We start from the raw sequence: 25,955 nt of genomic DNA, 5'->3' as shown, positions 1-25,955 counted from the left end.
ACTGCTTTAAGTGATTTTCCATATAATTAACTGAGAACTAGTAACAATATATATATATAGGTATGAATGCAAATACTTACATTGTTTCAAATAAATGTTTCATTATTTAACAGGCATAGCAGCAGTCTTTAAGAGCCGGTTCAAACAGGGGCAACCTGGGATCCGACTTCAAGTCGCCCCAAGTCCCGCGTTTTAGAAAATCAATGGAAGTGAATGGAGCCATCTTAATGTACACTACTGCAGTCACTACCGACTTCATAAAAGGTTCCTGTATGCAGGGCTGGACTTACCATTGGGCTTGACTGGGCTCAAGCCCATGGGCCCTGCCCAATAGGGGGCCCCATCGAGATACATAGCCAAGTGTACTCAGCTCGGTTCCACTCATAGTCACGCCCAGTCCAACCCTATGATGGACATAACACAGGGACTGGGCGTGACTGTGAGCCGAGCTGAGTACACTTGGCTCCGTTCGGGACTGCGAGAGGACCCGAGAGCCACCGAGAGGACCCGAGAGCCATCCAGAGCAGCCAAGAGGACCCGAGAGCCGCCGAGAGGACCCTAGAGCTACCCAGAGCCGCCGAGAGCCATTTTTAAACTTCAAGACTGCAATGACAAGGCTGCAAATGACACTGGACAAGGCTGCAGATGGACACTGATAAGGCTGCATTTATGGGCATTTAAATGTAAGTTTTTTCCTTAAACTTCCCTCCTAAAAGTTATTTTCCTTTAAAGCGGTTGTATAGTCATTTTTGTAACTTTAGGAGATATTCCCCTCGCAATGAGCCGCTGACGTCAGTGGCGCATGCACACCGGGGATTCTCGGCTGAAAGTCTGGCAGACGCCAGACCCTGCCGGGAAGAAAACTCCCGCGCGGGAGTGACGGGATTGCGGCTCCGGCCACTCGCAGTGCCGGAGCTGCGATACCTCGTTCTAAGGTAAGTATTTCATAATGAGCTAGTATGCGGTGCATACTAGCTCATTATGCCTTTTCCTTTACAGGTGTAAAAAAAAAAAGTCAGCGGATTTACTCCCGCTTTAAAATTCCCTCCTAAACTTTGGGTGTTATACGCCGATAAATACAGTAATACAGTAATGTATAAAAAGTAGGGCCCGAAAGTGACTCAAGCCCAGGGGCCCCCACCACCCCAAGTCCTGCCCTGCCTGTATGACTTCAATCCGACTTCTAGGCGACTTGTAACCATTGATTTCAATGGAAGTCGCCTCCCAGTCGGATCTCCATCTATACTGAAGCGACATTGTCGCCTCTCTAATAATAAAAACCGGCATGGGTTCCCCTCCAAGGGAAAACCAGGCCCTTAGGTCTGATATGGGTTTTAAGGGGAACCCCAACACTGAAAAAACTGCGTTGCGGTCCCCCCAAAATCCATATCAGGCCCCTATCCGAGCACGCAGCATGGCCGGTCAGGAAAGGGGGTGGGGACGAGCAAGCACCCCCCCTCCTGAACTGCACCAGGTCACATGCCCTCAACATGGGGGTGAGTGCTTTTGGGAAGGGGGCCCCCTGCGGCCCCCCGTCCCCAAAGCACCCTGTCCCCTTGTTGATGGGGACAAGGGCCTCTTCCTGACAACCCTGGCCATTGGTCGTCGGGGTCTGCGGGCAGGGGGCTTATCGGAATTCGGGAGCCCCTTTAATAAGGGGCCCCCATATGCTGGCCCCCCAACCTATGTGACTGAGTATGGGGTATATCGTAACCCTACCCATTCACCTGAGGCAAAAAAGTATCAATAAAAAAACACACTACACAGGTTTTTAAAGTAATTTATTAGGCAGCTCTAGGGGTCTCTTCCAACTTCTCTGCTCTCTTCAGTCTCTTCTCCCGGTGTCCGGATCTTCTCCCGGGACCCAGCCTCTTCTCCCACTCGCCGGGCTCTTCTCCTGCTCTCCGGTTCTTCTTCTGGCTTCTCCGCTATCTTCTTCCAGCTCTTTTGCTAGCGGTGGCCCGGTCTTCTGCATCGTCTTCTTCCCTCTTCTCTTCCACCAATGTTGACACGACTCTCTTGCCCGCTGTAATGGCGTGTGAGCAGTGCGCAACAACTTATATAGGCATGGGGCATGGTCACTGGGTGATGTCACCCAGTGACCCCACCCCTTGTGACGTCACAGTCCTGGGGCATGCTGGGACTGTGACGTCATAAGGGGTGGGGTCACCGGATGACTTCACCCGGTGACCACGCCCCATGCCTATATAACTCGTTGCACACCGCTCACACTGCATTACAGCAGGAGAGAGCGTCGTGTCAACATTGGAGGAAAAGAAGAGGGAAGAAGATAGCAGAGGAGCTGGCCGAAGAACCGGACACCAGGAGAAGAGGCCGGAAGAGACCTCCGAAGTTGGAAGAAAACCCCTGGAGCTGCCTAATAAATTACTTGAAAAACCTGTGTAGTGTGTTTTTTTATTGACACTTTTTTTAAATAAAAATATGTAGAAGAATACATATAGGCCTAAACTGAGGGAGACATTTTTTTTATATATTTTTTTGGGGGTATTTACTATAGCAAAAAGTAAAAGCTATAACTTTTTTCAAAATTGCCTTCTTTTTTTGTTTATAATGCAAAAAATAAAAACCGCAGAGGTGATCAAATACCACCAAAAGAAAGCTCTATTTGTGGTAAAAAAAAAGGATGTCAATTTTGTTTGGGTACAGTATTGCATTACTACGCAATTGTCAGTTAAAACAACTCAGTGCCCTATGGCAAAAAATGGCCATGAGTACCACCATCATGTCCAAAAGATTTTTAACATCTGAGGAGGCATATACCATCCTTACTATGTCAGATGGTGAAAGCAGTGGGGCGCTCTCATCATCCGATTCTGGTTCAGAATTTGAGCCAATAGAGAGATGTGGATCGTTTACAGAATCACAGGAGGAAACAGTCCCTCCTAAAAGAATAAAAAGAACAACAAGATCAGAAGACCTGCCTACAAACAGCAGCACCATTTACACCAATGGCACCAACACAAATGGAGCTAGACCCCAGAAAGAGGAGCCCAGTACCAGCACTGGAATAACACACCAAACCTAAAGAATTTGGGCCCAGTCCCACCTTCTTGATGCCCTGGCAAATGCCTTATGGTTGCCTGCCAGCTCAGGGTCAGCTATAATCCCCCTTTCACCCCACAGCTAGGTGTGCAGCCCAACACTACAAATTTTTTCGTAATTCGATCATTTTTATTTGTTTTTCCCACAAGATTTGCTGCAGTATATGGTGGACCAAAAAAATCTCTATGCAGGGCAATTATTTGCCTCCAACCCAAATTTGTCCTACGCCCATATGTTTAATTACCAACATTAAACATATGTTTCGGCTCACATTAGACGAGTTCATATGGTTTTGGGCCTTACATTTAATATGGGGCTTACAAAGAAAAACATACATACCTACTGGTCCACCCACCCCATCCACCACATGCCGAATGCCGATTTATTCTGCTGTCATGTCCAGGACACGCTTTGAAAGGATTATGCATTTCCTACATTTTAATGACAACTCGCAGTGCTCTCCCTGAGATCATTCCAACCATGATAAATTGTATACATTTTCCAAGCAATTTGCTGAAGTATACGTCTCAGACCAAAATATTTGTGTGAACTAATTCCTTATCCACTCTACTGGCTTGCTGTGCTTGAAAAAGTATATTCCCAGTAAGAGGGCCAGGTATGGGTTGAAACTGAATAAACGTTGTGATAGAGCAACTGGATATGTGCATGCCTTTCACATGTATGAAGGCAAAGACTCCCAGCTCCAGCCCCTGCATGCCCAACATATATTAGAGCCAGTGGAAAAATTGTCTTGGACCTGGCATACCCCCTTCCCAAAAAAGGAATGAGGAAGGGTTGGCAATGAAGTAGAGGGACGAGAAAGATGTTTACATCATGTCCACCATTAACCACCAGCCAACCAGCGCACAGCGATGTCCATCGGCACAATGGTAATCAGTGCATTTTTATAGCACCGATCGCTGTATAAATGACAATGGTCCCAAAATGGTGTCAAAAGTGTCCGATGTGCCGCCATAATGTCACAGACATGATAAAAATCGCAGATTGCTGCCATTACTAATAAAAAAAATTAATAATAAAACTGCCATAAATCATCCCTTATTTTGTAGACGCTATAACTTTTGCGCAAACCAATAAATATACGCTTATTGCAATTTTTTTAACCAAAAATATTTAGAAGAATACATATCGGCCTAAACTGAGAAAGAAATCTATTTTTTATATATTTTTTGGGGATATTTATTATAGCAAAAAGTAAAAAAATATTATTTTTTTCAAAATAGTTTTTTGTTTATAGTACAAAAAATAAAAACCACAGAGGTGATAAAATGGCACCAACAGAAAGCTCTATTTGTGGAAAAAAATTACTTCAATTTTTGGATGCAACGTCACACGACCGCGCAATTGTCAGTTAAAGCATCACAGTGCCGTATCGCAAAAAATGCTCTGGTCAGAAAGGGGGTATATCCTTCCGTGGCTGAAGTGGATAACAATGACACCTTGGTGGACAGTCATAGAAGACGGGGCCCCATTGCAAAGCCTGAATGTGTCCACGATTATAATCAATTCATGGGGGGATTTAAATGACCAGATGCTACAACCATATTTATAAACCAGAAAGTTCAATTCAACCTCTTTCATAGGGCTGTTTTATTCGTATGTCTGCTATCAAAGATCAACATAAAACCAACCCAGCACCTACCTCAAATATATTTAAGACATTGTCACTGCCCTTAATTACCAACAAGGACTCGCCCCAGGAAGCATTCACTCTAATAGTGTGAGTCAACTTCATGAGCAACATTTTCCCTATACCCCCCAGAATCAGGAATAAGATGCAAAAAGAAATGTTGTGTATGCAGCAAAGGAGTTAGAAGAGATATCAGTTATCATTGTCCCCAATGTCCCTCCCAACCTGGCCAATGCATCAGAGATTTCTTCAGAAGTTATCACACATCCATAGGAAATTAGTGCTCCTGATTTTTAACAGACTGACATTTTCCCTTTTTAAATAGCTGTGTCTTTTGCCCTTCTACTTTAGTACACATGGGTCTCACATATGTGAGTGGCGTCAGAATAGCGTTCTGAGTGGAGAAAACCAATTGTTATTTTTCTGTGTTCCCAGAACAGTATCTGGAGTCCAGAGGCTTTGAAGAGATTTGGGTGGGAGAAGCCTCTACCCCATCCCCATTCTTTCCTGACAGAGGCCCAAAGATTGATGGTCCTACCTGCTGCCTGAGCCAATACTCTGGCTGTGCTGACCATATTGCTGCCTGTAATGACCCAGAACTTTATGGACCATGTTTCTTCCTGCTGCCTGGACCAATACTTTGCCTGTATTGACCATACCTCTGCCTGCTGCCTCTACGGAGTATGGACAGTGTTAGAAATATGAAGGGCCTTCAAAAATCCCATAGGTTGTCAGGAAATTAAATGTATAATTCATGCTCCTAGAACACCTAGAGGTGCTACTTGGATGTTGGGCCTCTGGATGTGGCCAGGCTGCGTAAAAGTCTCACGCATGTGGTATCACCATATTCAGGAGGAGTAGCAGAATGTATTTTGGGATGTCATTTTTGGTTTTTACATGCTGTGTGTTAGAAATATCTTATAAATTGACAACTTTGTGTAAAAAAATACATTTTCATTTTCTTTCTACGTTTTCCGAAAACTTGGGGAAAAAAATGACATGTTGAAAAAGACTCAATGCCTCATACAATATATGTTGGGGTGTTTTCTTTACAAAATGGGGTCATTTTGTGTGTGTTTCCATTGCCCTGGTACTCCAAGGCCTTCAAAAGTGTGATAGGTCATCATTAAATTAGATGTGTAAGTTGATGTTCCTAGAAAGCCTAGAGGTGCTACTTGAATGTTGGGCCTCTTCATGTGTCCAAGCTGTGTAAAAGTCTCACACATGTGGTATCACTATGCTCAGGAGGAGTATAAGGATGTATTTTGGGGTGTAATTTTTGCTATGTGCATGCTATGCGTTCGAAATATTGTATAAATGGACATCTTTATGTAAAAAAAAAAAAATTCTTTACACGTTTTCCAAAAACTTATGGAAAAAAAATGATGTGTTCAAACAACTCATAATGCCACATAGAATATATAATGGAACATTTGTGATAGGTCGTCATGAAATTATATGTGAAATTGATGCTCCTAAAAAGCCTGGAGGTGCTACTTGGATGTTGGGCCTCTGTATGTGGCCAGGGTGTGTAAAAATACATGTGGTATCACTATACTCAGGATGAGTAGCAGAATGTATTTTGGGGGTAACAATTTTTTATTATATATATATATATATATATATATATATATATATATATATATATATATTTCTTAATGTTCCCAAGAATTGTGGGAACAAGTTACAACTTCAAAAAACTCACCATGCCTCTTTCTAAATACCTTGGATTGTCTGCTTTCCGAAAAGGGGTAATTTGGGTGGTATTTGTACTGTCCTGGCTTGTTAGTGTCTCAAGAAATGATTTTCTACTTTCAAAAAGGGGTCATTTGGGGGGTATTTGTACTTTCCTGGCTTGTTAGTGTCTCAAGAAATGAGAGGCTATCAGTACATCAGGTGTGATCAATTATCAATGATTGGCACCATAGATTGTAGACTCTATAACTTTTACACAGACTAAATAATATACAGTAAAATTTTGGATTGTGAGCAACATTCTTTCCCGAAGCATGATTGTAAACCAAAGTACTTGTATATCAAAGCAAATTTCTCCATAAGAAATAATGGAAACTCAGATAATTCATTCCACAACCATTTATTCATAAGTCCTTTGGTTTATAGTGCATAGAAAAAGATTATTGCAATGTGATAGGTTGTGTAACCATAACATGTCTATCCACAAATGGAAGCCTCCACAGGGGGATTGGAAGTAAATCCAGCTGGAGCTACAGGGTATCAAAGAGAATAGAGGTGCATCTACATGTACAAAATGTTTACATTTAATCAAGGTGCAACATTTAGAAACTCACATGGTTGATGATTAAAATAGACACATCTAACTATGCAGGCATCCGGGGTAAAGCTGTCTGCAATCGTGACCGGGAAGATTACCCTGCAGTAGAGTGATCTTGAACCGCTTGCGGTGTGCAGCATGGAAGGGACGCTATCAATGGCGGTGAGGAGCATGGTGGACATCTTTACCCTGGATGCCTGCATACTTAGATGTGCCTGTTTTAATCATCAGCAATGTGAGTTTCTAAATGTAGTACCTTCATTAAATGTAACTGTAGTGTTACACTTATGTCACGTACACACGATCAGATTTTCTGGCAAACTTGGTCCGGCGGACAACCCGCCAGACTTTGCAGCGGAGGTCCACCGGACTTTCCGAACAAGTGGACTTGCACACACATGAACTGACTTTCCGGTGGACTAGGTCTGATGGACTTCCAAATTCCAAATGAACGGACTGTCAGGGGCCCTTCCTTCTCTGAGCTGGCCACTCAGCTGTTGGCTAATTGCCAGCTCTCATCTGCCTTCACAGTTACCCAGCTGTTCCTCATCCTGCTCGTCTGACCTGCCTACTTAAAGCTGTCCAGCTCATTTAATCTCTGCCTTCGCCTTGGTCACATCACAAGAAACCATCTCCTGCGTTCCTGGTTAAAGACTGGCTTGCTGTTCCTCTACTTGAATTTCTGACTTCTGGCTTGGCTGATTACCCGATTTGGCTACTGAACTGTGGCTTGGCTAACTACCAGATCCGGTTACTGGACTCTGGCTATGCTTTGACTACACTTACTCTATTTACATTTTTATTAATAAACAAGTGTGATTTTACTGTACTTCTTTCTCGGTCTTGTTCATGGTTTCTGACAGTTTCCTAATAAAAGGTCAAAATTTGGACCCCTTAAACTTATTAAAAGTTAAAGCAAGGTATAATAAATTTCCAACTTTATATATAACTGATGCTCAAAATGTAATCTCCTGGGATTGCCTGGTGTCGTCTAGATATTCAGAAGTGACTCATGCAAAAAGCAGGGGGAAGGATAAATTGACAAGGGTTCACACAAAGTGTTCTAGGTAAGTACACATTATAGAGGGATATGCTTTGTTCATTTTTCATATCAGGGGTTTAAAACCACTTTAACAGCTTTTCAGGAGCAAGGTATATGCATGAGGTTGTATAAGCTTGGTTTTTGAAGCAGTTCCTGGATAACAATGGGATAAACTATGAACAGTATTGCCTAGATGGTCTTGCCCAGATGGAGAGTAAAACAAGTTACATGGTATACAACAAAATGGAACCTGTTTCCACACTGCCTCAACATGTAGTGAACTCCTCTTAGTAAAATATGGCTTTAGCTTGGTCTCCTATCCATGGGAGAACACCCTCTAACATGTTTCACTCAGTAAGGGCTTGGTTGTGGAGGCCTCTGTGAATAGTTCTCAATGTGTCTGATGAGCAAGAATTTAACCTGATCAACACCTGCAAACATTGTGGCCAGCCAGCTGGGATAACAGATTTTGACATTCAACTAATATCAATTTAATTTGGTTTTTGGTTTATTGATAGGATAGTTACATATTTCACACACTACAGCTTTCTAATAAGAAAACACAGAACTACCTTTGTGGCAGACTGTGTCAATTTACTACTTAAGACCTTGTTATCTGTGTAAATGGGGAAGATTGGAGGATGTACATCCATCCTTTGAGTCATTCAAGTCTCAGGTCTCACTTGAGCAAAAAACTGCAAGAACATGATCAGATGATGGAAGTCAGCAGAGCTTCACCTTGTTCACTAAGCTAAAGGAGAGTTCCATTGCCTTTAGTAAATTAGCCTCTTTTATATTTAAGATAGATAAACAGAATATGCCCCCTTACAAAGTATTTTAACCCAAAAAAATTCTACCTACTAGCAATTAGGGTTTAGGACTTAGTTCCACTGTAAAATACAGAAAATCTTAATATACTGTACATATATCAGCATAGTAGTTTGTTGGTTAATGCTTAGGCTTTAACCACTTTCAGACCGGACCATTTTGCTGGTAAATGACCAGAGGTCTTTTTACAATTTGGCACTGCGCTGCTTTAACTGGTAATTGCGCGGTCATGCAATGTTGTACCCAAACAAAATTTGCGTCCTTTTCTTCCCACAAATAGAGCTTTCTTTTGATGGTATTTGATTGCCTCTGCGATTTTTATTTTTTGCGATATAAATGGAAAAAGACCGCAAATTTTGAAAAAAAATGATATTTTCTACTTTTTGTTATTAGAAAAATCCAATAAATTCAATTTTAGTCATACATTTAGGCCAAAATGTATTCAGCCACATGTCTTTGGTAAAAAAAAGTCAATAACTGTATATTTATTGGTTTGCGCAAAAGTTGTCACATCTACAAACTAAGGTACGTTTTCTGGAATTTACGCAGCTTTTAGTTTACGACTGCCTATCTCAGTTCTTGAGGTGCTAAAATGGCAGGGCAGTACAAAACCCCCCAAAATGACCCCATTTTTGGAAAGTAGACCCCCTAAGGAAATTGATAAGTGGCATGTTGAGCCCATCGAATATTTTATTTTTTTGCCTCAAGCGATTGAATAATGACAAAAAAATAATTTTTTTTTTTTTTTTTACACAAAGTTGTCACTAAATGATATATTGCTCACACATGCTATGGGCATATGTGAAATGACACCCCAAAATAAATTCTGCTGCTTCTCCTGAGTACGGGGATACCACACGTGTGGGATTTTTTGGGAGCCTAGCCGCGTACGGGGCCCCGAAAGCCAAGAACCGCCTTCAGGTTTTCTAAGGGCGTAAATATTTGACTTCACTCCTCACTACCTATTACAGTTTTGAAGGCCATAAAATGCCAAGATGGCACAAAACCCCCACAAATGACCCCATTTTAGAAAGTAGACACCCCAAGCTATTTGCTGAGAGGCATTTTGAGTCCATGGAATATTTTATATTTTGCCACAAGTTGCGGGAAAATTACAAACTTTAATTTTTTTTTATTTTTTTTTCACAAAGTTGTCACTAAATGATATATTGCTCACACATGCTATGGGCATATGTGAAATGACACCCCAAAATAAATTCTGCTGCTTCTCCTGAGTACGGGGATACCACATATGTGGGACTTTTTGGGAGCCTAGCCACGTACGGGGCCCCGAAAACCAAGAACCGCCTTCAGGTTTTCTAAGGGCGTAAATATTTGACTTCACTCCTCACTACCTATTACAGTTTTGAAGGCCATAAAATGCCAAGATGGCACAAAACCCCCACAAATGACCCCATTTTAGAAAGTAGACACCCCAAGCTATTTGCTGAGAGGCATGTTGAGTCCATGGAATATTTTATATTTTGCCACAAGTTGCGGGAAAATTACAAACTTTTTTTTTTTTTTTTTTTTCACAAAGTTGTCACTAAATGATATATTGCTCACGCATGCCATGGGCATATGTGAAATGACACCCCAAAATAAATTCTGCTGCTTCTCCTGAGTACGGGGATACCACATATGTGGGACTTTTTGGGAGCCTAGCCGCGTACGGGGCCCCGAAAACCAAGCACCGCCTTCAGGCTTTCTAAGGGCGTTACAGTTTTGAAGGCCATAAAATGCCAAGATGGCACAAACCCCCCCCAAATGACCCCATTTTGGAAAGTAGACACCCCTAAATTTAGGGGTACACTAGTAAGACTAGGTAATAAATGGCGGGTGCCCTGAAACTATAAAAAAAATAACTAACCAACCAGCATCACCTGTAACAGTTATATGGTGATCACTGGTGAAAGGGTTAACTAGGGGGCAATCAGGGGGCTTTATGCGGTAGTATATGGGGGTCCCTGGCGCTATAAAAAGCTGCGGCGAACCTAAATACCTACCTGCCTAACTAGCGTCACCTGTGACACTAATACAGTGATCAGAAAAACGATCGCTTATTAGGCTGGGTTCACACTGGAGCGATGTGGGAACGCCACGAATGCGCGGCGGGTTCCCGCATCACATGCCTCCCGGCGGCAGTTCACACTGCCCTATGCGAACTGCTGGGAGTGTCAGTGAAATGTTAATGACACCCCCAGATCAGTTCGCATATCGCAGTGCGATCTGCAAACTCGGATCGCATGGTGTGAACACCCATGCGATCCGATTCTGCTGCGGACCAAAAAAAGGGTCCCGTGCGAGTTTGCGGCGGGTGCGGCGGGTGCGACACGAATTCAGCCATACTATCTGTATGGCTGAACTCGAATCGCACAGAGATCGGATGTGATTTGCACTGCAGTGCGGTGCGAATCACATCCGTTCTCATAAACCGCTGCAATGTGAACCCAGCCTTAGTGACACTGGCGACGGGGGGTGATCACGGGGTTAAACCTTTATTGGGGGGGTTAGGGGGGTACCTTAGAACTAAAGGGGGCTAACCCTAACTGCCCTAACAGTTATTACAGTCACAAATGACACCAATGCAAAAAAAAAAAAAAAAGCAATTGGTGTCACTGTGACTGGGGGGGCAGGGGTAATTGGGGGGGTGATCGGGGGGTAAAGGGGGGGTGTGAGTGTGCCTGGCATGTTCTACTGTATGTGTGGTGTGTTGGTGCAACTCACCGAACCTCTCTCCTCGGTGCCGGAACGAAAAATACCGACACGGAGGAGAGAATACATCACTTCCTCTCCTGTGTTTACATTACAGGAGAGGAAGTGATGTCACGGAGGATTTCCATTCGTCGAGAGCAATCGCGAGGGGGTGGCCATGAATGAATGGCCGCCCCCTCATCCCGGATGGCTCTCGAAGGAATGCCGACCGCCACAGGCACCGGGGGGGCCCGATCGGGCCCCCCACCCGCGGGCAGGCAGGGACTTATATATACGCCCATATGCCTGCCCGTGCCATTCTGCCGACGTATATCGTCGTGCGGCGGTCGGCAAGTGGTTAAAGAACGGTTTTTAATCTTAACCAGGAGTTTATCTGCATGCACTTTGTACATTCTCTCCAAGTTTATGTAGGTTTCTTCTGGGTGCACCGATTTGCTTCCACACTTCAAATACATGTTTGTAGGCAATTGACTCCTGTCTAAATTAGCCCTAGTATGTATGTACAAATTGGTTATGCGCATGTGCTATCACATCCTATAGGCCAGCTCCAACCATAGCTATGGGATTGTTGATGAAAGATCTTGTGACCCACCTTGTAATTCAACAAGAAAAGGCTTTTGGGTTTATCAAAAATGGTGCTCAGAGAGCTGGCCTATTTAATAAGGTATATGTTTTACATATACTGTATACAGTATATGGCAAGTAAAGTTGAATATTTTCACATACAAAACTTTTTATTGTCTTTATGGTATTTAATTCCTGATGCAGAAAGTCTTAGCCATTTTTGTAAAATGTGTTTATTTCTTTTATTCCAGAATGTGTGATACAGGAGAGGGGTTGTTTACATTTCAGACAAGAGAAGGAGAAATGATCTATCAGAAAGTCCATTCTGCAACATTGGCGATAGCAGAGCAGCATGAAAGACTAATGTTAGAACTGGAGAAGAAAGCAAGAGTAAGTACAGTTCTTATTAAAATATTCACTAAACTTGAACATTTGAGTTCCATATTATATATTTTTCTTGATTATTAAAACATGAAAGAGAACGTTTATGTATGATTTCAACATCTGTGTGTACATGATAATTTGTTTCTACATAACATTAAGCAATCCTGGTGTAGTTTAATGTGCTTTAAAAAATGAGCACAAAAACAAAATAATGGTATTGCTTATGACAGTTAATCAAATGTTTCCATACATTTCCTAAATTGCTCTAGAGAAAACACAGCGAGAATCTAAGCAATTAGCTCAGCCAGGCAATAGTAAATTTTAAAATGTCCCAACATTCAACATTGATAATGATGTTGTTGCTAAGGTGATTAACCTGCAGAAGCCAAAGAGAGTTATTGAATGGTAACTTTAGGTTTATCGTGTATAATTGATGGAAAAATATAAAAATTCATGAAATTGTATTCATTCCCATTTTACTAATGGGAACATTTTTAAGGACCATCGACTACCAGTCCCATTCTAAAATATTCTAAACGTCTTCCTGCTAAGCTAGGCTAGCCCGGACTTTTTTTTTTGATAAAGAGAAACACTGTGGGGGTAATTTACTAAGAGTTATGGCAAGTACTGGCGCTCTACATGAAATTGCGCCAATTTCATGCAATTTAGAGTTCATCTAGGTGAACATGTACCTGAAAAAATCACGCTATTAGCAGCAAGCATGTCTTTCTGAATCAGCGCTAATCTGTGATTCCGTAGATCTGTAAGTGCCAATTGCGATTGCTATTGAAGTCTATGGGAGCCGAACAGGAAAAATCAAAAGTGCCCATTTTGAAGGCTTATATGCAAGCAATTGGCCATAAAAGGGGTATGGGGGTCTGCCCTGGGGGACATGTATCAAAAAAAAAACAATCATATGTTTAGAAGCAGTGATTTTAATAATGCTTAAAGTGAAACAATAAAAATAAAAGATTCCTTTAAATGTTGTGCCTAGGGATCCCCTAAGTCTGCCTGTAAAGTGCCGATGTGTGGAACATTGCTGCAGCAACGATGACATTTCTAAAGGAAAAAATGTAATGTAAACTTGCTCATGGCTGTAATGTATTGCTGGCAATATAGATGAAAAATCAAGGAAAAAATGGCGTGGGTCCTCCCCCAATACATACCAGGCCCTTCAGGTCTGTTATGGACTTTAAGGGGAACCACGCCCAATTTTTAAAAAAATATCAATGTAGGATCCCCCCCAAAATCCATAGCAGACCTTTATCTGAGCAAGTAGCCTGGAGGTCAGGAAAAGGGGGAATGAGCAAGCACCCCCTCCTGAACCATACCAGGGTACATGCCTTCAACATGGGGAGAGTGCTTTGCGGCCCCCCCAAAGCACCTCATCCCCATGTTGATGGGGACAAGTGCCTCTTCCCGACAACCCTGTCCATTGGTTGTCAGGTTCTGCAGGTGGGGGGCTTATCTGAAACTGGAAGCCCCCTATAACAAGGGGGCCCCCAGATCCCAGTCCCCCTATGTGAATGAGTATGGGATACATCGTACCCCTACCCATTCCCCCAAAAAAGTAGCGTAATGTGATGAAAGACAATAGCCGGTGTTTGACAATTTCTTTAATAAAAATATCTTCTTCCCCGCTTCTTCCTCCTTCTTCTTCTGTCTTCCTTTGGTCTTCTCCTTCCCCACTTCTTCCTCTGTCTTCCTCTGTATTCTCCTTTCCTGCTTATTCTCCTGGTCTTCTTATTCCTTCAATCTTCCTCCGGCTTCTTCTTCCTCTACTTAGTCCTCCAGTCTTCTTCTTCTTCCATCACCACTCCCACTGAAGATTTTAAAAATGAACCTCCTCTGATGCTGTAATAGAGGGAATACTGTCATTCTGAGACCCCGCCCCTTGTGACTTCACCAACCTGGGCATGTGGGTCAGTGATGTCACAAGGGGGTGGGGTCTCCAGATGAAGTCATCCAGTGGCCACGCCCCATATTTATATATGAAATGTGTGCTATGGAAGTGGACAGATCGGCTGGCCGCAGCATCAGAGGAGGGTTGTTTTTTCATGTACAGTGGGTCAGTGACCTTTATAATTTTTCTATGTTATATCAAAATCTTACCTATGTGATATTTTTTCAGTCAAGAAACGTTGTTGATTATAGTTGGAGTAAATATCTGCAGCTCCGAAAATTACATAACATTTATGCTGATATCTATTACAGGAAAGTTCATTTTTCTAATTTTTCTGTTTTATTTTCTTATTAAACCGCTATTATAATAAACTCTATTTATCCCTACATGAAATGCATAATATAAACATAGAAATTACAAAATGTGTTTCTTGGACATGATCTACTTCTTCAGGATTCATCAGTATTGTCTAATTTATACACTAATGGAAATATACAATAATCATAATTACATAGTTACATAGTTAGTCTGTTTGAAAAAAGACACAAGTTCATCTAGCTCAAACAATAAAAATGGAACAAATGAAAATAAAATTGCAATCCTATACCCACAGTGGATCCAGAGGAAGGCAAGAAAAACAAGCAAAGCATAATCCAATTTTCTCCTGCAGGGGAAAAAAATTAATGTACAATGGGTCAGTGGCGGGAACAGCAGCGAAGAAAGAAGAAGTACGGAAGAAAAAACGGGGGTAAAAAGAAGCTGGAGGAGGACTGAAGGAAGAAGGAGAAGACCAGGAGAAAAAGTGGGAAAGGAGAAGACTGGAGAAAAACCAGAGGAACAACCCCATACTCATTCACATGGGGTCAGGATCTGGGGTCCCCCTTGTTAAAGGGGGCTTCCAGATTCCGATAAGCACCCCGCCCACAGACCTGACAACCACAGCCCAGGGTTGTCGGGAAGAGGCTCTTTTGCCCATCAACCGCAAAGCACCCTACCCATGTTGAGGACATGTGACCTGGTATGGTTCAGGAGGGGGCCGCACGCTCTTCCACCCCCCTTTTCCTGACCTCCAGGCTGCATGCTAGAATAAGGGTCTGATATGGATTTTGGGGAACCCCACATAATTTTTTTTAACTTTGCTGTGGGGTTCCCCTTAAAGTCCATACAAGTTCCGAAGGGCCTATTATGTACTGGGGGGGGGGGTACTCTGTTTTTTTCCTTGATTTTTGAATAGCTGGATTTTTGGAATTGCACACCATAATATTATTCAACAATTACATACATTTGAAGAGTTGAAATTATGGTCTAAACCAAACTGTTTATGTGCAGGGCTAATTAAGCTGCAGAGTACAATACAAGTGTTCAGGAGGTGACACCATTAAAGGGATTCAAACCCATGGCTTGAACCTTTGAAGGTAGCAGGATATACCACTATGCTACAGAGCTGAGCTCAATCACGCACAGAAAATATAATTACTAATGTTTGATTATTTTCATTCTATAAAATGTCTTGCATTTGAGGCATTGATATTATGGTACCAACCATGCTCATGTGGCATTGGCTATTAGGCATTCGCCTATTGTCAGCATATGCTGCTGATTAAGGTGTAAGCTTTGGGATTTTTACACTGAGCAAAATTATAAACGCAACACTTTTGTGTTTACCCCTATTTATCATGAGATGAACGCGAAGATCTACAACTTTTTCTATGTACAAAAAAGAGCTATTTCTCTCAAATATTGGTTACAAATCTGTCTAAATCTGTGTTAGTGAGCACTTCTCCTTTGCCAAGATAATCCATCCACTTCACAGGTGTGGCATATCAATATGCCGATTAGACAGCATGATTATTCCACAGGTGGGCCTTAGGCTGGCCAAAATAAAAGGCCACTCTAAAATATGTAGTTTTATCACACAGCACAATGCCACAGATGTTGCAAGTTTTGAGGAAGCTTGCAATTTGCATGCTGGCTGCAAGAATGTCCAACATGTAAATGTAAATCGCAGCCCGAAATCACAAAAAGTAGTACAGAAACTACTTTTTGAAATCGGTGCAGCCCCACAGATGCGGCGTTGCACCGATTAGAACCGCGCCATCGACGGCAAATGCCACCGATTTTACATGCAATTTGACATGTCAAATCGCATGCAAATAGTACTGTGTGAACCAAGAATTAGGCTCTTTTGCTGGGTCTTCTCCACTGTCTTCTCTGCTGCCTTCTCCCTCTGCAAAAGACCCAGCAAAAGAGTGAGAAGATAGTGGAGAAGACCTGGCAGAAGACAGTTGACAGAGGGAGAAGAACCGGAGAGGGCTAGAAGACATCAGCGGAGAAGGCAAAAGAGCCGGAGAGGGGAGAAGAAGTTAGAAGAGTCCCCAGAGCTGCCTAATAAATGACTTTAAAAACATGTGTACTGTGTTTTGTTTTTAACACTTTTTTTAGGTGAATGGGTAGGGGTACAATATACCCCATACTCATTCACATAGGGTGGGGGGCCAGAATCTTGGAGCCCCATTGGTATTCAGTAATTACCCACAGAGTAATTATATTATCTTATCATGATGGTATGCTAGTGATTTACAAAGACAAATCATTTTTCCCTGTGTGCCTTGACCTTTACAATTTTTCTATGTTATATCAAAATCTTACCTATGTGATATTCTTTCAGTCAAGAAACTTTATTGATTATAGTTGGAGTAAATATCTGCAGCTCCGAAAATTACATAACATTTATGCTGATAACTATTACAGGAAAGTGCATTTTTCTAATTTGTCTGTTTTATTTTCTTATTAAACCGCTATTATAATAAACTCCTATTTATCCCTAAATGAAATGCATAATATAAACATAGAAATTACAAAATGTGTTTCTTGGACATAATCTAATTCTTCAGGAGTCATCAGTTGAAAAAAGACACATCAGTTGAAAAAAGACAGTTCATGTAGCTCAAACAATAAAAATGGAACAAATGAAAATAACATTTCAATCCTTTATACACAATCCTTTACCCACAGTGGATCCAGAGGAAGGCAAGAAAAACCAAGCAAAGCCTGATCCAATTTTCTCCAGCAGGGCAAAAAAATTCCTTCCTGATCCCCCAAGAGGCAATCGGATGTTCCATGGATCAACTTTACCTATAAATGTTAGTACAGTTATATTTAGGAAAAATCAATGTAAAGCAATATACCGACCTATAATACCAATAAAGCAATATACCGACCTATATACCGACGGGATGGAGTCCTTGTTTGCAAGGTTGGGAGAATACCTAGATGATTTTTTCAAACCACTAGTGAGAAACAGTCCCTCTTACTTAAAAGACAGCAGAGATCTGCTGGTACTTTTGCAGGATTTGGTGGCATCAGAAGATATTATCATGATTACGGTAGACGTTGAGTCACTTTACACTAACATCCAACATAAAGATGCACTTACGGCAATAAAGTGGGCATTAACAAAAGAATCCAAATTGAAAAAGGCTCAGATAAATTACCTGATTAGAGGCCTAGATCTTGCTATGAGTAATAACTTTTTTTGGGCCAACAATGAGTATTACAACCAAGTATCAGGAGTGGCCATGGGAGCACGTTATGCTCCCAGCATAGCCAATATTGTTCTTAATAAATGGGAATCAGAAACCATCTATAAAAATATGCACAAATCTCTTGTTTTCTATAATAGATACATAGATGATGTAATTCTTTTTTGGAGAGGTACGTTAGAGAGCTTTAAAGACTTCTTGAGCAATATGAATGCTAATCTATATTGCTTGAAGTTTACAGCTGAATTCAGTAAGGTGGAAGTGAACTTCTTGGACCTTACTATTATGAAAAAGCACAACAAGTTTGTTACTAAAACCTATTTTAAAGTCACAGACAGAAATGGGTACGTGCCCACACATAGTTGCCATCATCCACAGTGGATAGGAGCTGTTCCTAAAGGACAATACATGCGATTAAAACGGAACTGTGAGGAAGAGTCTGACTTCCATTTACAAGCTAAGGTTCTAACCAGTAGGTTCTTGGAAAAAGGCTACTCACAAAAATCCCTCGAGAAAATTGTAACACAGGTGTCACAGATGGACAGACAAACTTTATTGGTATCAAAAGCTAAATCAGAACATCAAGGAGCTATAGCCTTTGTGACAGGGTTTAATAGGCAGTATAGACAAGTAGAAACTATTTTCAAAAAATATTGGCCTATCTTACAACGAGATAAAGATTTGGCCTCTATTATTCCACATAATCCCAAATTTATCTATAGAAGGGCACCGAGTTTGAGAAACCAATTAGCCCGTAATGTCCCTGACCCCCCTAAAAAACTTGTAACCTTCCTTGATGGATCCAGCTTCCATTATTGCTTGAGATGCAAAGCCTGCAAGACCACCAGAGGACCCGGTTCATCAAGGAAGATTACTCAGTTTCAATCACAAGTCACTAAGCTGGAGTATAAAATCAAACCACTAATTACGTGTAACTCAGATCATGTAACATATGTGCTGGAATGCCCCTGTTCCATGCAGTATGTAGGTCGAACTACTAGACAGCTAAGAATTAGAATTAATGAACATCTTACAAACATTAAGAAAGGATTTCCCAACCATAGCGTGTCAAGACATTTTAAAACACATCATGATAGCGATCCTTCACTCTGTAAATTTTACGGGATCGATAAGATCTCAAAACATTGGAGAGGAACCCACTTGAAAAGGGAAATATCAAAGAACGAAACGAAGTGGATATACAATTTAAAAACTATGCAGCCTCTAGGAATGAACATAGAGCTTGATTTAAATTGTTTTCTGTCCAATGATTAAAAAGTTCCTCGTATTTCTTGCGTCTAGGCATTTTCTGCCATTTTTCTATTTTTTTAATTTATTTGGCGTTTTTTTCTGGTCTATAATGTGAGCTTTGTTGGTTTTTTCCCACATCTGGTAGCCAGAGATAGTGTCGGACATATTTTGGGTAATGGCACTAATATATTTAAGAATTATATATAATTTCTATTAGAAATATTATAATTACTAATCAGAAAAAATCCCTCTTTTTTTGTCTTATAAGTGGTAGAAAATGTCCATACTATAGAGTGACATCTAGTGGTCAATTTGTAAATTACAAGCTACTTATCCCCCTCTTTTTCCAATGGACATTTCCATTGGAGTATTACATGCGTATTTTTCTAGTCATATATTTGTATTTTTTTTTCACTCTCTAATTTCTAACATATACCATTCATCCCTTTGTTTTTGGGTTAATACGTTTTAAATGTTAGTTATGTTTTAATGAACCATTATTGCTGTTAGCCTTAAGTGGGACTGAGGCTGCGTATTAAATTAAGTATTTCTCGATTGGTCTACGGATTAACCGAGACACAATAAAGAACGCTGACTTTGTGACTGGGTACGCTTCCTGATGACGTGTCAAATGAAACGTACGTCGAGGCGGTATCCAGTCACGTTCGTTTACGTCTAGTTCCGGTCGTCTTTGGTTATCGGCTGCCCTTTGGTGGAACGCACGCCTACACCACGAGGAACTACGTATCCATTACGAAACGTTTGTTTTAAGCAAGCAGCCCCAGTGCCAGGTTTGGCACCGACATATGTAAGCAGCCATTTGGCCTTATGTTTTTTAATTAGTTTTTATTATTAAACGGTGTTATGCTATGGATTTTTGTTTGCCTTTTTTTATGACCTATCTGAGTCTATGAGGAGAAGCTTCTGTCCATACGAGGTCCACCTTATTCCATGTGAGCAGGGAATCAACCTGCATAAGCCTATTTGACTATCTTTTTAATTAAAGTAGTCAACAGCATCTGGTAAGAAGACATCTTTATCTTCACAAGTGGGGTGTTGTTTCTATGTCCATAAGTTTTTGGTGAAGGGACGTTTCATTACGTTATAGAAGATTCCAGCAGTTTTTCTGATTTATGGATTCAGAAGGAATTTTTCACTGAAAAAATCACTGTTTTGGACTTTGGCGTTATATTTATTTAAGCTTTTTTTTTTCCTTTTGGTGTCATCACCCAACTGGGACTTTATTTATTATTGTATTTCACTATATTTCGGTTGTATTTTTTTTGTTTATTGCATTTTTGTAATATGGTGGATATCATTTGATTGTCAAATTTTCACATTCTTTCGATATTTATATTTGCTCTAGCGCCCCTATCATCAGTATATCTTTAGCATGACTTTTTCTTTTTCTTGTTCTTTTAGGGAGCGGTTATTAGTTTTACTCAACATAATTGATTCATTGATTATTGGTCAATTTTATATTTTACTATTTTTTTTTTTGTGGCGCGGAGTTTATTAGTCGCTGTGTATCAGCTACTTTCTTCACAATATACTGACCTGGTCAGAGCACTATTAATTACACAATATACCATCCCATTGTAATACAATCCCAAGTTCACCAAGCATACCACCTGGGGATACCATGTGAATGGGTCCATATTGGGACACACAGACCACCCCCCCCCCCCCCACCACACACACACATCCATCACCTCCTCCCCCAATATTCCACCAAAAAGACTGTACCACATATAGTTACAATTTCCATTCCATTCTATATAGCCACTCCACAAAGCTCACATATATAAGTGTTATGTGTTGTAAACATAAAAAAAGTCCTGAAAGTATAATGGGGAGGCTGCAGGGTATATTGCAAATCCTTTCACACATAAATCACACTTATATATAGCATACAAATCGAAATCCATGCAATTACCTTAAAAAACACGTATGTCAGATATTGTAGGCTCATATATGTAAGGATAGAATATTCACAAACTCTCCTCGCTGGCAATTTTTTTTTTAATTTTCAAAATTAAAATTCTATGCATTTAGATAATTATTTTGGGCTATTATTACGTATTTTAATCTTGGGTGGACATTTGTTTATTGGGGTTTTTGTTGGCCTGTAAGCCTGGAGTAAAACATTTTTAAGCAAAATACAGGGGCTGCTATTGGTGATGCAAATGCTAGTTTCCTGGCTTATGTGCTGTCACTCTGCCTTTAATCACTCCTGGGTCATTAGCCTGGAACAAGTTTGCAGGTAAGAACAGGGAGAAACAATGAGAAGTCCATATCTACATACCTGTTATGGATTAGTGGATATAGGATAGTATGAAAGCCAGAGGCTTGCTAAAACAGCAAGCAACTAGATTTTGCATAATAAGAAGCCAGCAATGGCAGCTCCTGTATTTCTCTTTTGAAAGGTTTGCTTTAAGTGTAATAATCTGGTTTGGAGACCATGCTGGACTGACTGAATCAGTCACTGGTTGTGGGTATGTGGTTGTGTGGGCAGTGAGAAAGAAATCTCTTCCAATAGGTTGTGCCCAATGATGGATGGTGGTGGTGGTGGACCGTTTTGGTGGCTTGGACTGCTACGTTCCGATATGACCGTATGGTAGTTTTTAGCAAAAACCACCCTTAGGTGGGAAGGAAAGAGCACCAGAAAGTGTCAACCGTTTTGGTGGCTTGGACTGCTACGTTCCGATATGACCGTATGGTAGTTTTTAGCAAAAACCACCCTTAGGTGGGAAGGAAAGAGCACCAGAAAGTGTCAACTTTTGATGTAAGGTTTGAAAATATTTATTAAAAATGTAAACAAGTACATCAAGCCAACATGCTTAGGGGGAATGGACCCCCTCTTTTTAGGGCTTACTAGTAGGCAAAACAATATACAAATATTTATAGAATTAGAAACTACAATAGCTGTGTTTAACCATTTCCCGCTCGGTCTATAACAGATTGACGTCCGGGAAGTGGTTCTGTCCAGCAGGATAACATGCCGGCGCGCACCTGTGGGGTGCTCAGCGTGGCGATTGCAAGTGCGGCATGTCAGTCTGTCACTCCGCATCTCCGATCATGATAAGAAGCCTCTGACACATGACCAATCACAGCTGACCATCGTGAGAATCCAGGAATCATCAGTAAATGGTATTCCTCTGTTTCGTGCTGACAGAGATACTCAATTGGTGGCTCTCCCTGTCAGGGGGGGTCTGTGCTGATAATCAGCACATTGATTATCAGCACAGCCCCCATCAAATGTACCCATAAGCTGCCAATCAGTGCCCAGTCAGTGCCCCATCATAACCCCCAGCCAGTGCCCAATAAAGTGCCAATTAGTGCCAACCATAGTGGTTATCAGTGCCAATCAGTGCCCAGCATTAACACCTGCGGGTACCTGCCCGATCAGTACTGCGCATCAGTGGCATCTATTAGTTTCCATCTATGCCACCTGTCAGTGCCAATCAGTGCCGCCTGTCAGTGCCAATCAGTATTGGCGGTCAGTGTCCATCAATGCCGTCTGTCAGTGCCCATCTGTGCCACATGTCAGTGCCCATCAGTGCTGCATATCAGTGCTGCCTATCAGTGCCCATCAATTCTACATATTAGTGCCTTCTCATCAGTGCCCATCAGTGCACTTGGAAGCAAAGTTGCCATAGATCCGAGGGGGACATGCAAGGAAAATAAGCATTTTAGCTTGCACATGATTGGATGATAAAATCAGCAGAACTTCCACTCATTTCAGATCTACCCCTTAGATTCAGAGTAACTGCACTTCCAAATGCACTTTCAGTGCAAAGTGGATTTGCCTTTCATAAATAACCCCCTAAAGTGTAGCATCCATAAAATGACCACCTAGATGTATCCTTTGCACTTATCCCAGCTTCTGATTGGCTAACGAGGCTATAAGTCAGATGTGAGAGGCAGGTATAAAACAATATACCCCAGCTCTCCTTTGTATACTGTATATCTGTATCTATCAATATTATATAAAATATAGATATGCATTATAGATAATATGTTCAGTATGTGTATCTATAACATCTATATAATATATGTATCTACATTTGACTAAAGGGGCCATTATATTATGTCTTTACAATGACCTAACACTTATTTTTGTTCCTATTGCTTTGAAAGTGATGGCAAGACCATTTTTTTATGGATTGTTTCACAAATGTTTAGGCTATGTATATTTGAAAGGGTTACTATTTTAAACCATTAAAGAAGAATTGTCTTAAGAGTCTTCAGAAAATTGGGTTTAAGGAGAACTCCAAGTGTGGTCCATTATACACTATTTTATAGATAGCACAGCACTATAAGTTATAGGAGTCATAGTGGTTACATGTTACAAACAAGGAGTATTAATTGGAGGCGGGTGAGTTCACCTTTACAAAAGTTATAAATATCTATACATATGAACAGACATGGTTAATATCCAGCTTTTCTCAATTTTAATACCCCAAATAAATATTCCCTTATCATTCCTATAAATAAATTACAATCATAAATCACAAAGTATTTTGATGAAACATTATTTGGACTTTTGAATGAAAGTGGATTAGTTTGTAAGGGTTTGGATTAACATAAGGATTAAATAGCAGAAGGTTAACTACAATGTTATTGCACAACTTCTCTACCTATCTCCTGTTTTCAAATAAATACATTCATAAAATAGTTAACCAGACTATAAGAGAGCAAACAGAACAAAAGCCTGCAAATGTGTCTGAAATTTTTTTACACTGTGAGTCGTGATGTTAATTAATTGGAAAGATTTATCCATGAATCTCCAGCTGATTATTCATGAGTGTCCTATTATTTATTAAACACAATACAATTGGATTAGCATTAATCCTTACCAGAATTAAATAAAAAGCATGTTTTCTTCTATTGAATTAATTGAAAATCTATTGCTTTGCTCATTGTAATATTTTAACACTGCAAATGAATGCTAATAAAAACAAATGTGAAATTATTTCCACAAGAATCTAAATTTGCTGTAGATCATCTTGATTCTATTTATCAAAGATATTTATATAGCACCAACCATTTATGCAGTGCTTTAAATTTTGTATGTTCAAATTTAGTACCTGCCCTCAAGGACAATCTAAGGTCCCTATCTCACATGCATACAGATTCTATGGCAATTTAGGCAGGAGCCAATTAACCTACCAGCATGTCTTTGGAGTAGGGGAGGACACCCACGCAAGCATGAGACGAACATGCAAGCTCCATGCAGGTAGTGTTATGGTTTGGATTTAAACCAATGACCCTAGAGTTGCAAGACAGGAGTGCCTCTGTGCAGCTCTACAATTTAATTAGTCTTGAACAAGAAAACATGCAAAAATTGTGTTTGTTGGTACAAATGTCTTTTGCTAGCTATAGACAGTGTTGCAGTCTTCATAAATGTAGATTTAACATGAATCCATCTAGTTTATGCTTAACATTGAGAAAGATCGATTATGTTCATTGAACTTTTATGAATGGATGAGTGTCCTTTTGTAACTGTAATGCTTATTATGTTTTATCTTACTCTGTATAACTATTACATTTTTATGCAAATGTATTACATTATACTGTGTCTTGTATTTCAGATTGAAATCCTCTATAATGTGATTTGTTATTAATAAATATTTTTTTTAATGAATTGAATAAGGTATGCATTCATTGACTTGCCTCATATAAAGTCCCATTTTTTCTTCCTTTTGTTGTATACATATCAGGGATGGAGGCTTGTCATTGTTACAATTAGGTTGTGTTAGGTCGCATCCACTATATTGCTTTACATATCTAATCAGAAATGGAACAAATTGCTTTTAGCTGGCATCAGTAAAGAATGGCTATGTCTGCCCCTCCTCCATCCATTCTTTCCTTTCATGTTTGTGTCTGCATGTGTACCACTTATTTACTTTTAACATTTTTTTTTTTTGCTTTCGTACTTTTACAATGGACTAAATATTTTTTTCCTACATAAACTTTCATGTAAATAACAAAAATGTATACAGGACAAATGGGAAGACTGTGTACATAAAATAGACACAATAGTGGTGGGTTGCTGCAATTTATACACATGCAGCAAACATGAACTTTTTGGACTTTTCTTTAAAAAGTGAAATAAATAATTGTAGAAGTAAAATTATTTTAGAAGTCTGTCATTTGTTTTTATTTTTGATCAGGTGGAAGTGACAATTTTATAGAGACATCGTACAGAGCATGAAAATATGGACGAGGAACACATACATAAGAAGTATCTAAAGAATGACAACCAGATTTATAGATGATTGAAATATGATTGTTACCCATAAGTTATATTTGAGATTTAATATCTCAGATATGATTTGGGTTACTGAGAGTTCTTTGACCATGAGTGAAATCTTTAACACAAGTAAGGAGGCCTAATGTAATACACAGAAATCTATCTATTGTACAGGAAAAGGGTAACAATAACGCATTACATGAAGGAATACAGAGTATAACACTCAAAACATTAATCTATAAACAAAAGGACAGAAAAGACATAAGACAAACATTTAGATACAAGTACAAGGGATACATTCCATAGTTACCATGCTACTGCCCACAAAGGTTCCATTCTGGTGACTGCTCTACCACAGGGATGAGCTTTATGTTCGAGTCAAACTCATGTTCGACTCGAACATTGGCTGTTCGCCAGTTCGCCGAACAGTGAAAAATTTTGGGTAGAGGTCGACCGATATATC

The 25,955-nt window shown here is 40.3% G+C and overlaps 1 protein-coding gene across 1 annotated transcript in view; it reads left to right on the top strand.

The window, feature by feature from the left end:
* DOK6 (docking protein 6) overlaps window positions 1-25,955 on the top strand; it is an 812,960-nt gene that overhangs the window by 546,858 nt on the left and 240,147 nt on the right. The window contains exon 6 of the mRNA XM_077492381.1: window positions 12,408-12,546. Coding sequence (XP_077348507.1) covers window positions 12,408-12,546 — 139 coding nt within the window. The remainder of the gene's footprint in view (window positions 1-12,407; window positions 12,547-25,955) is intronic.

Source organism: Lithobates pipiens, unplaced genomic scaffold, assembly GCF_037356315.1.
Source record: "Lithobates pipiens isolate NorthernLeopardFrog02 unplaced genomic scaffold, aLitPip1_a1.2 Scaffold_19, whole genome shotgun sequence".
In the NCBI taxonomy this organism is placed as follows: domain Eukaryota; kingdom Metazoa; phylum Chordata; class Amphibia; order Anura; family Ranidae; genus Lithobates; species Lithobates pipiens.
This window is presented reverse-complemented; position numbering and strand designations above follow the sequence as displayed.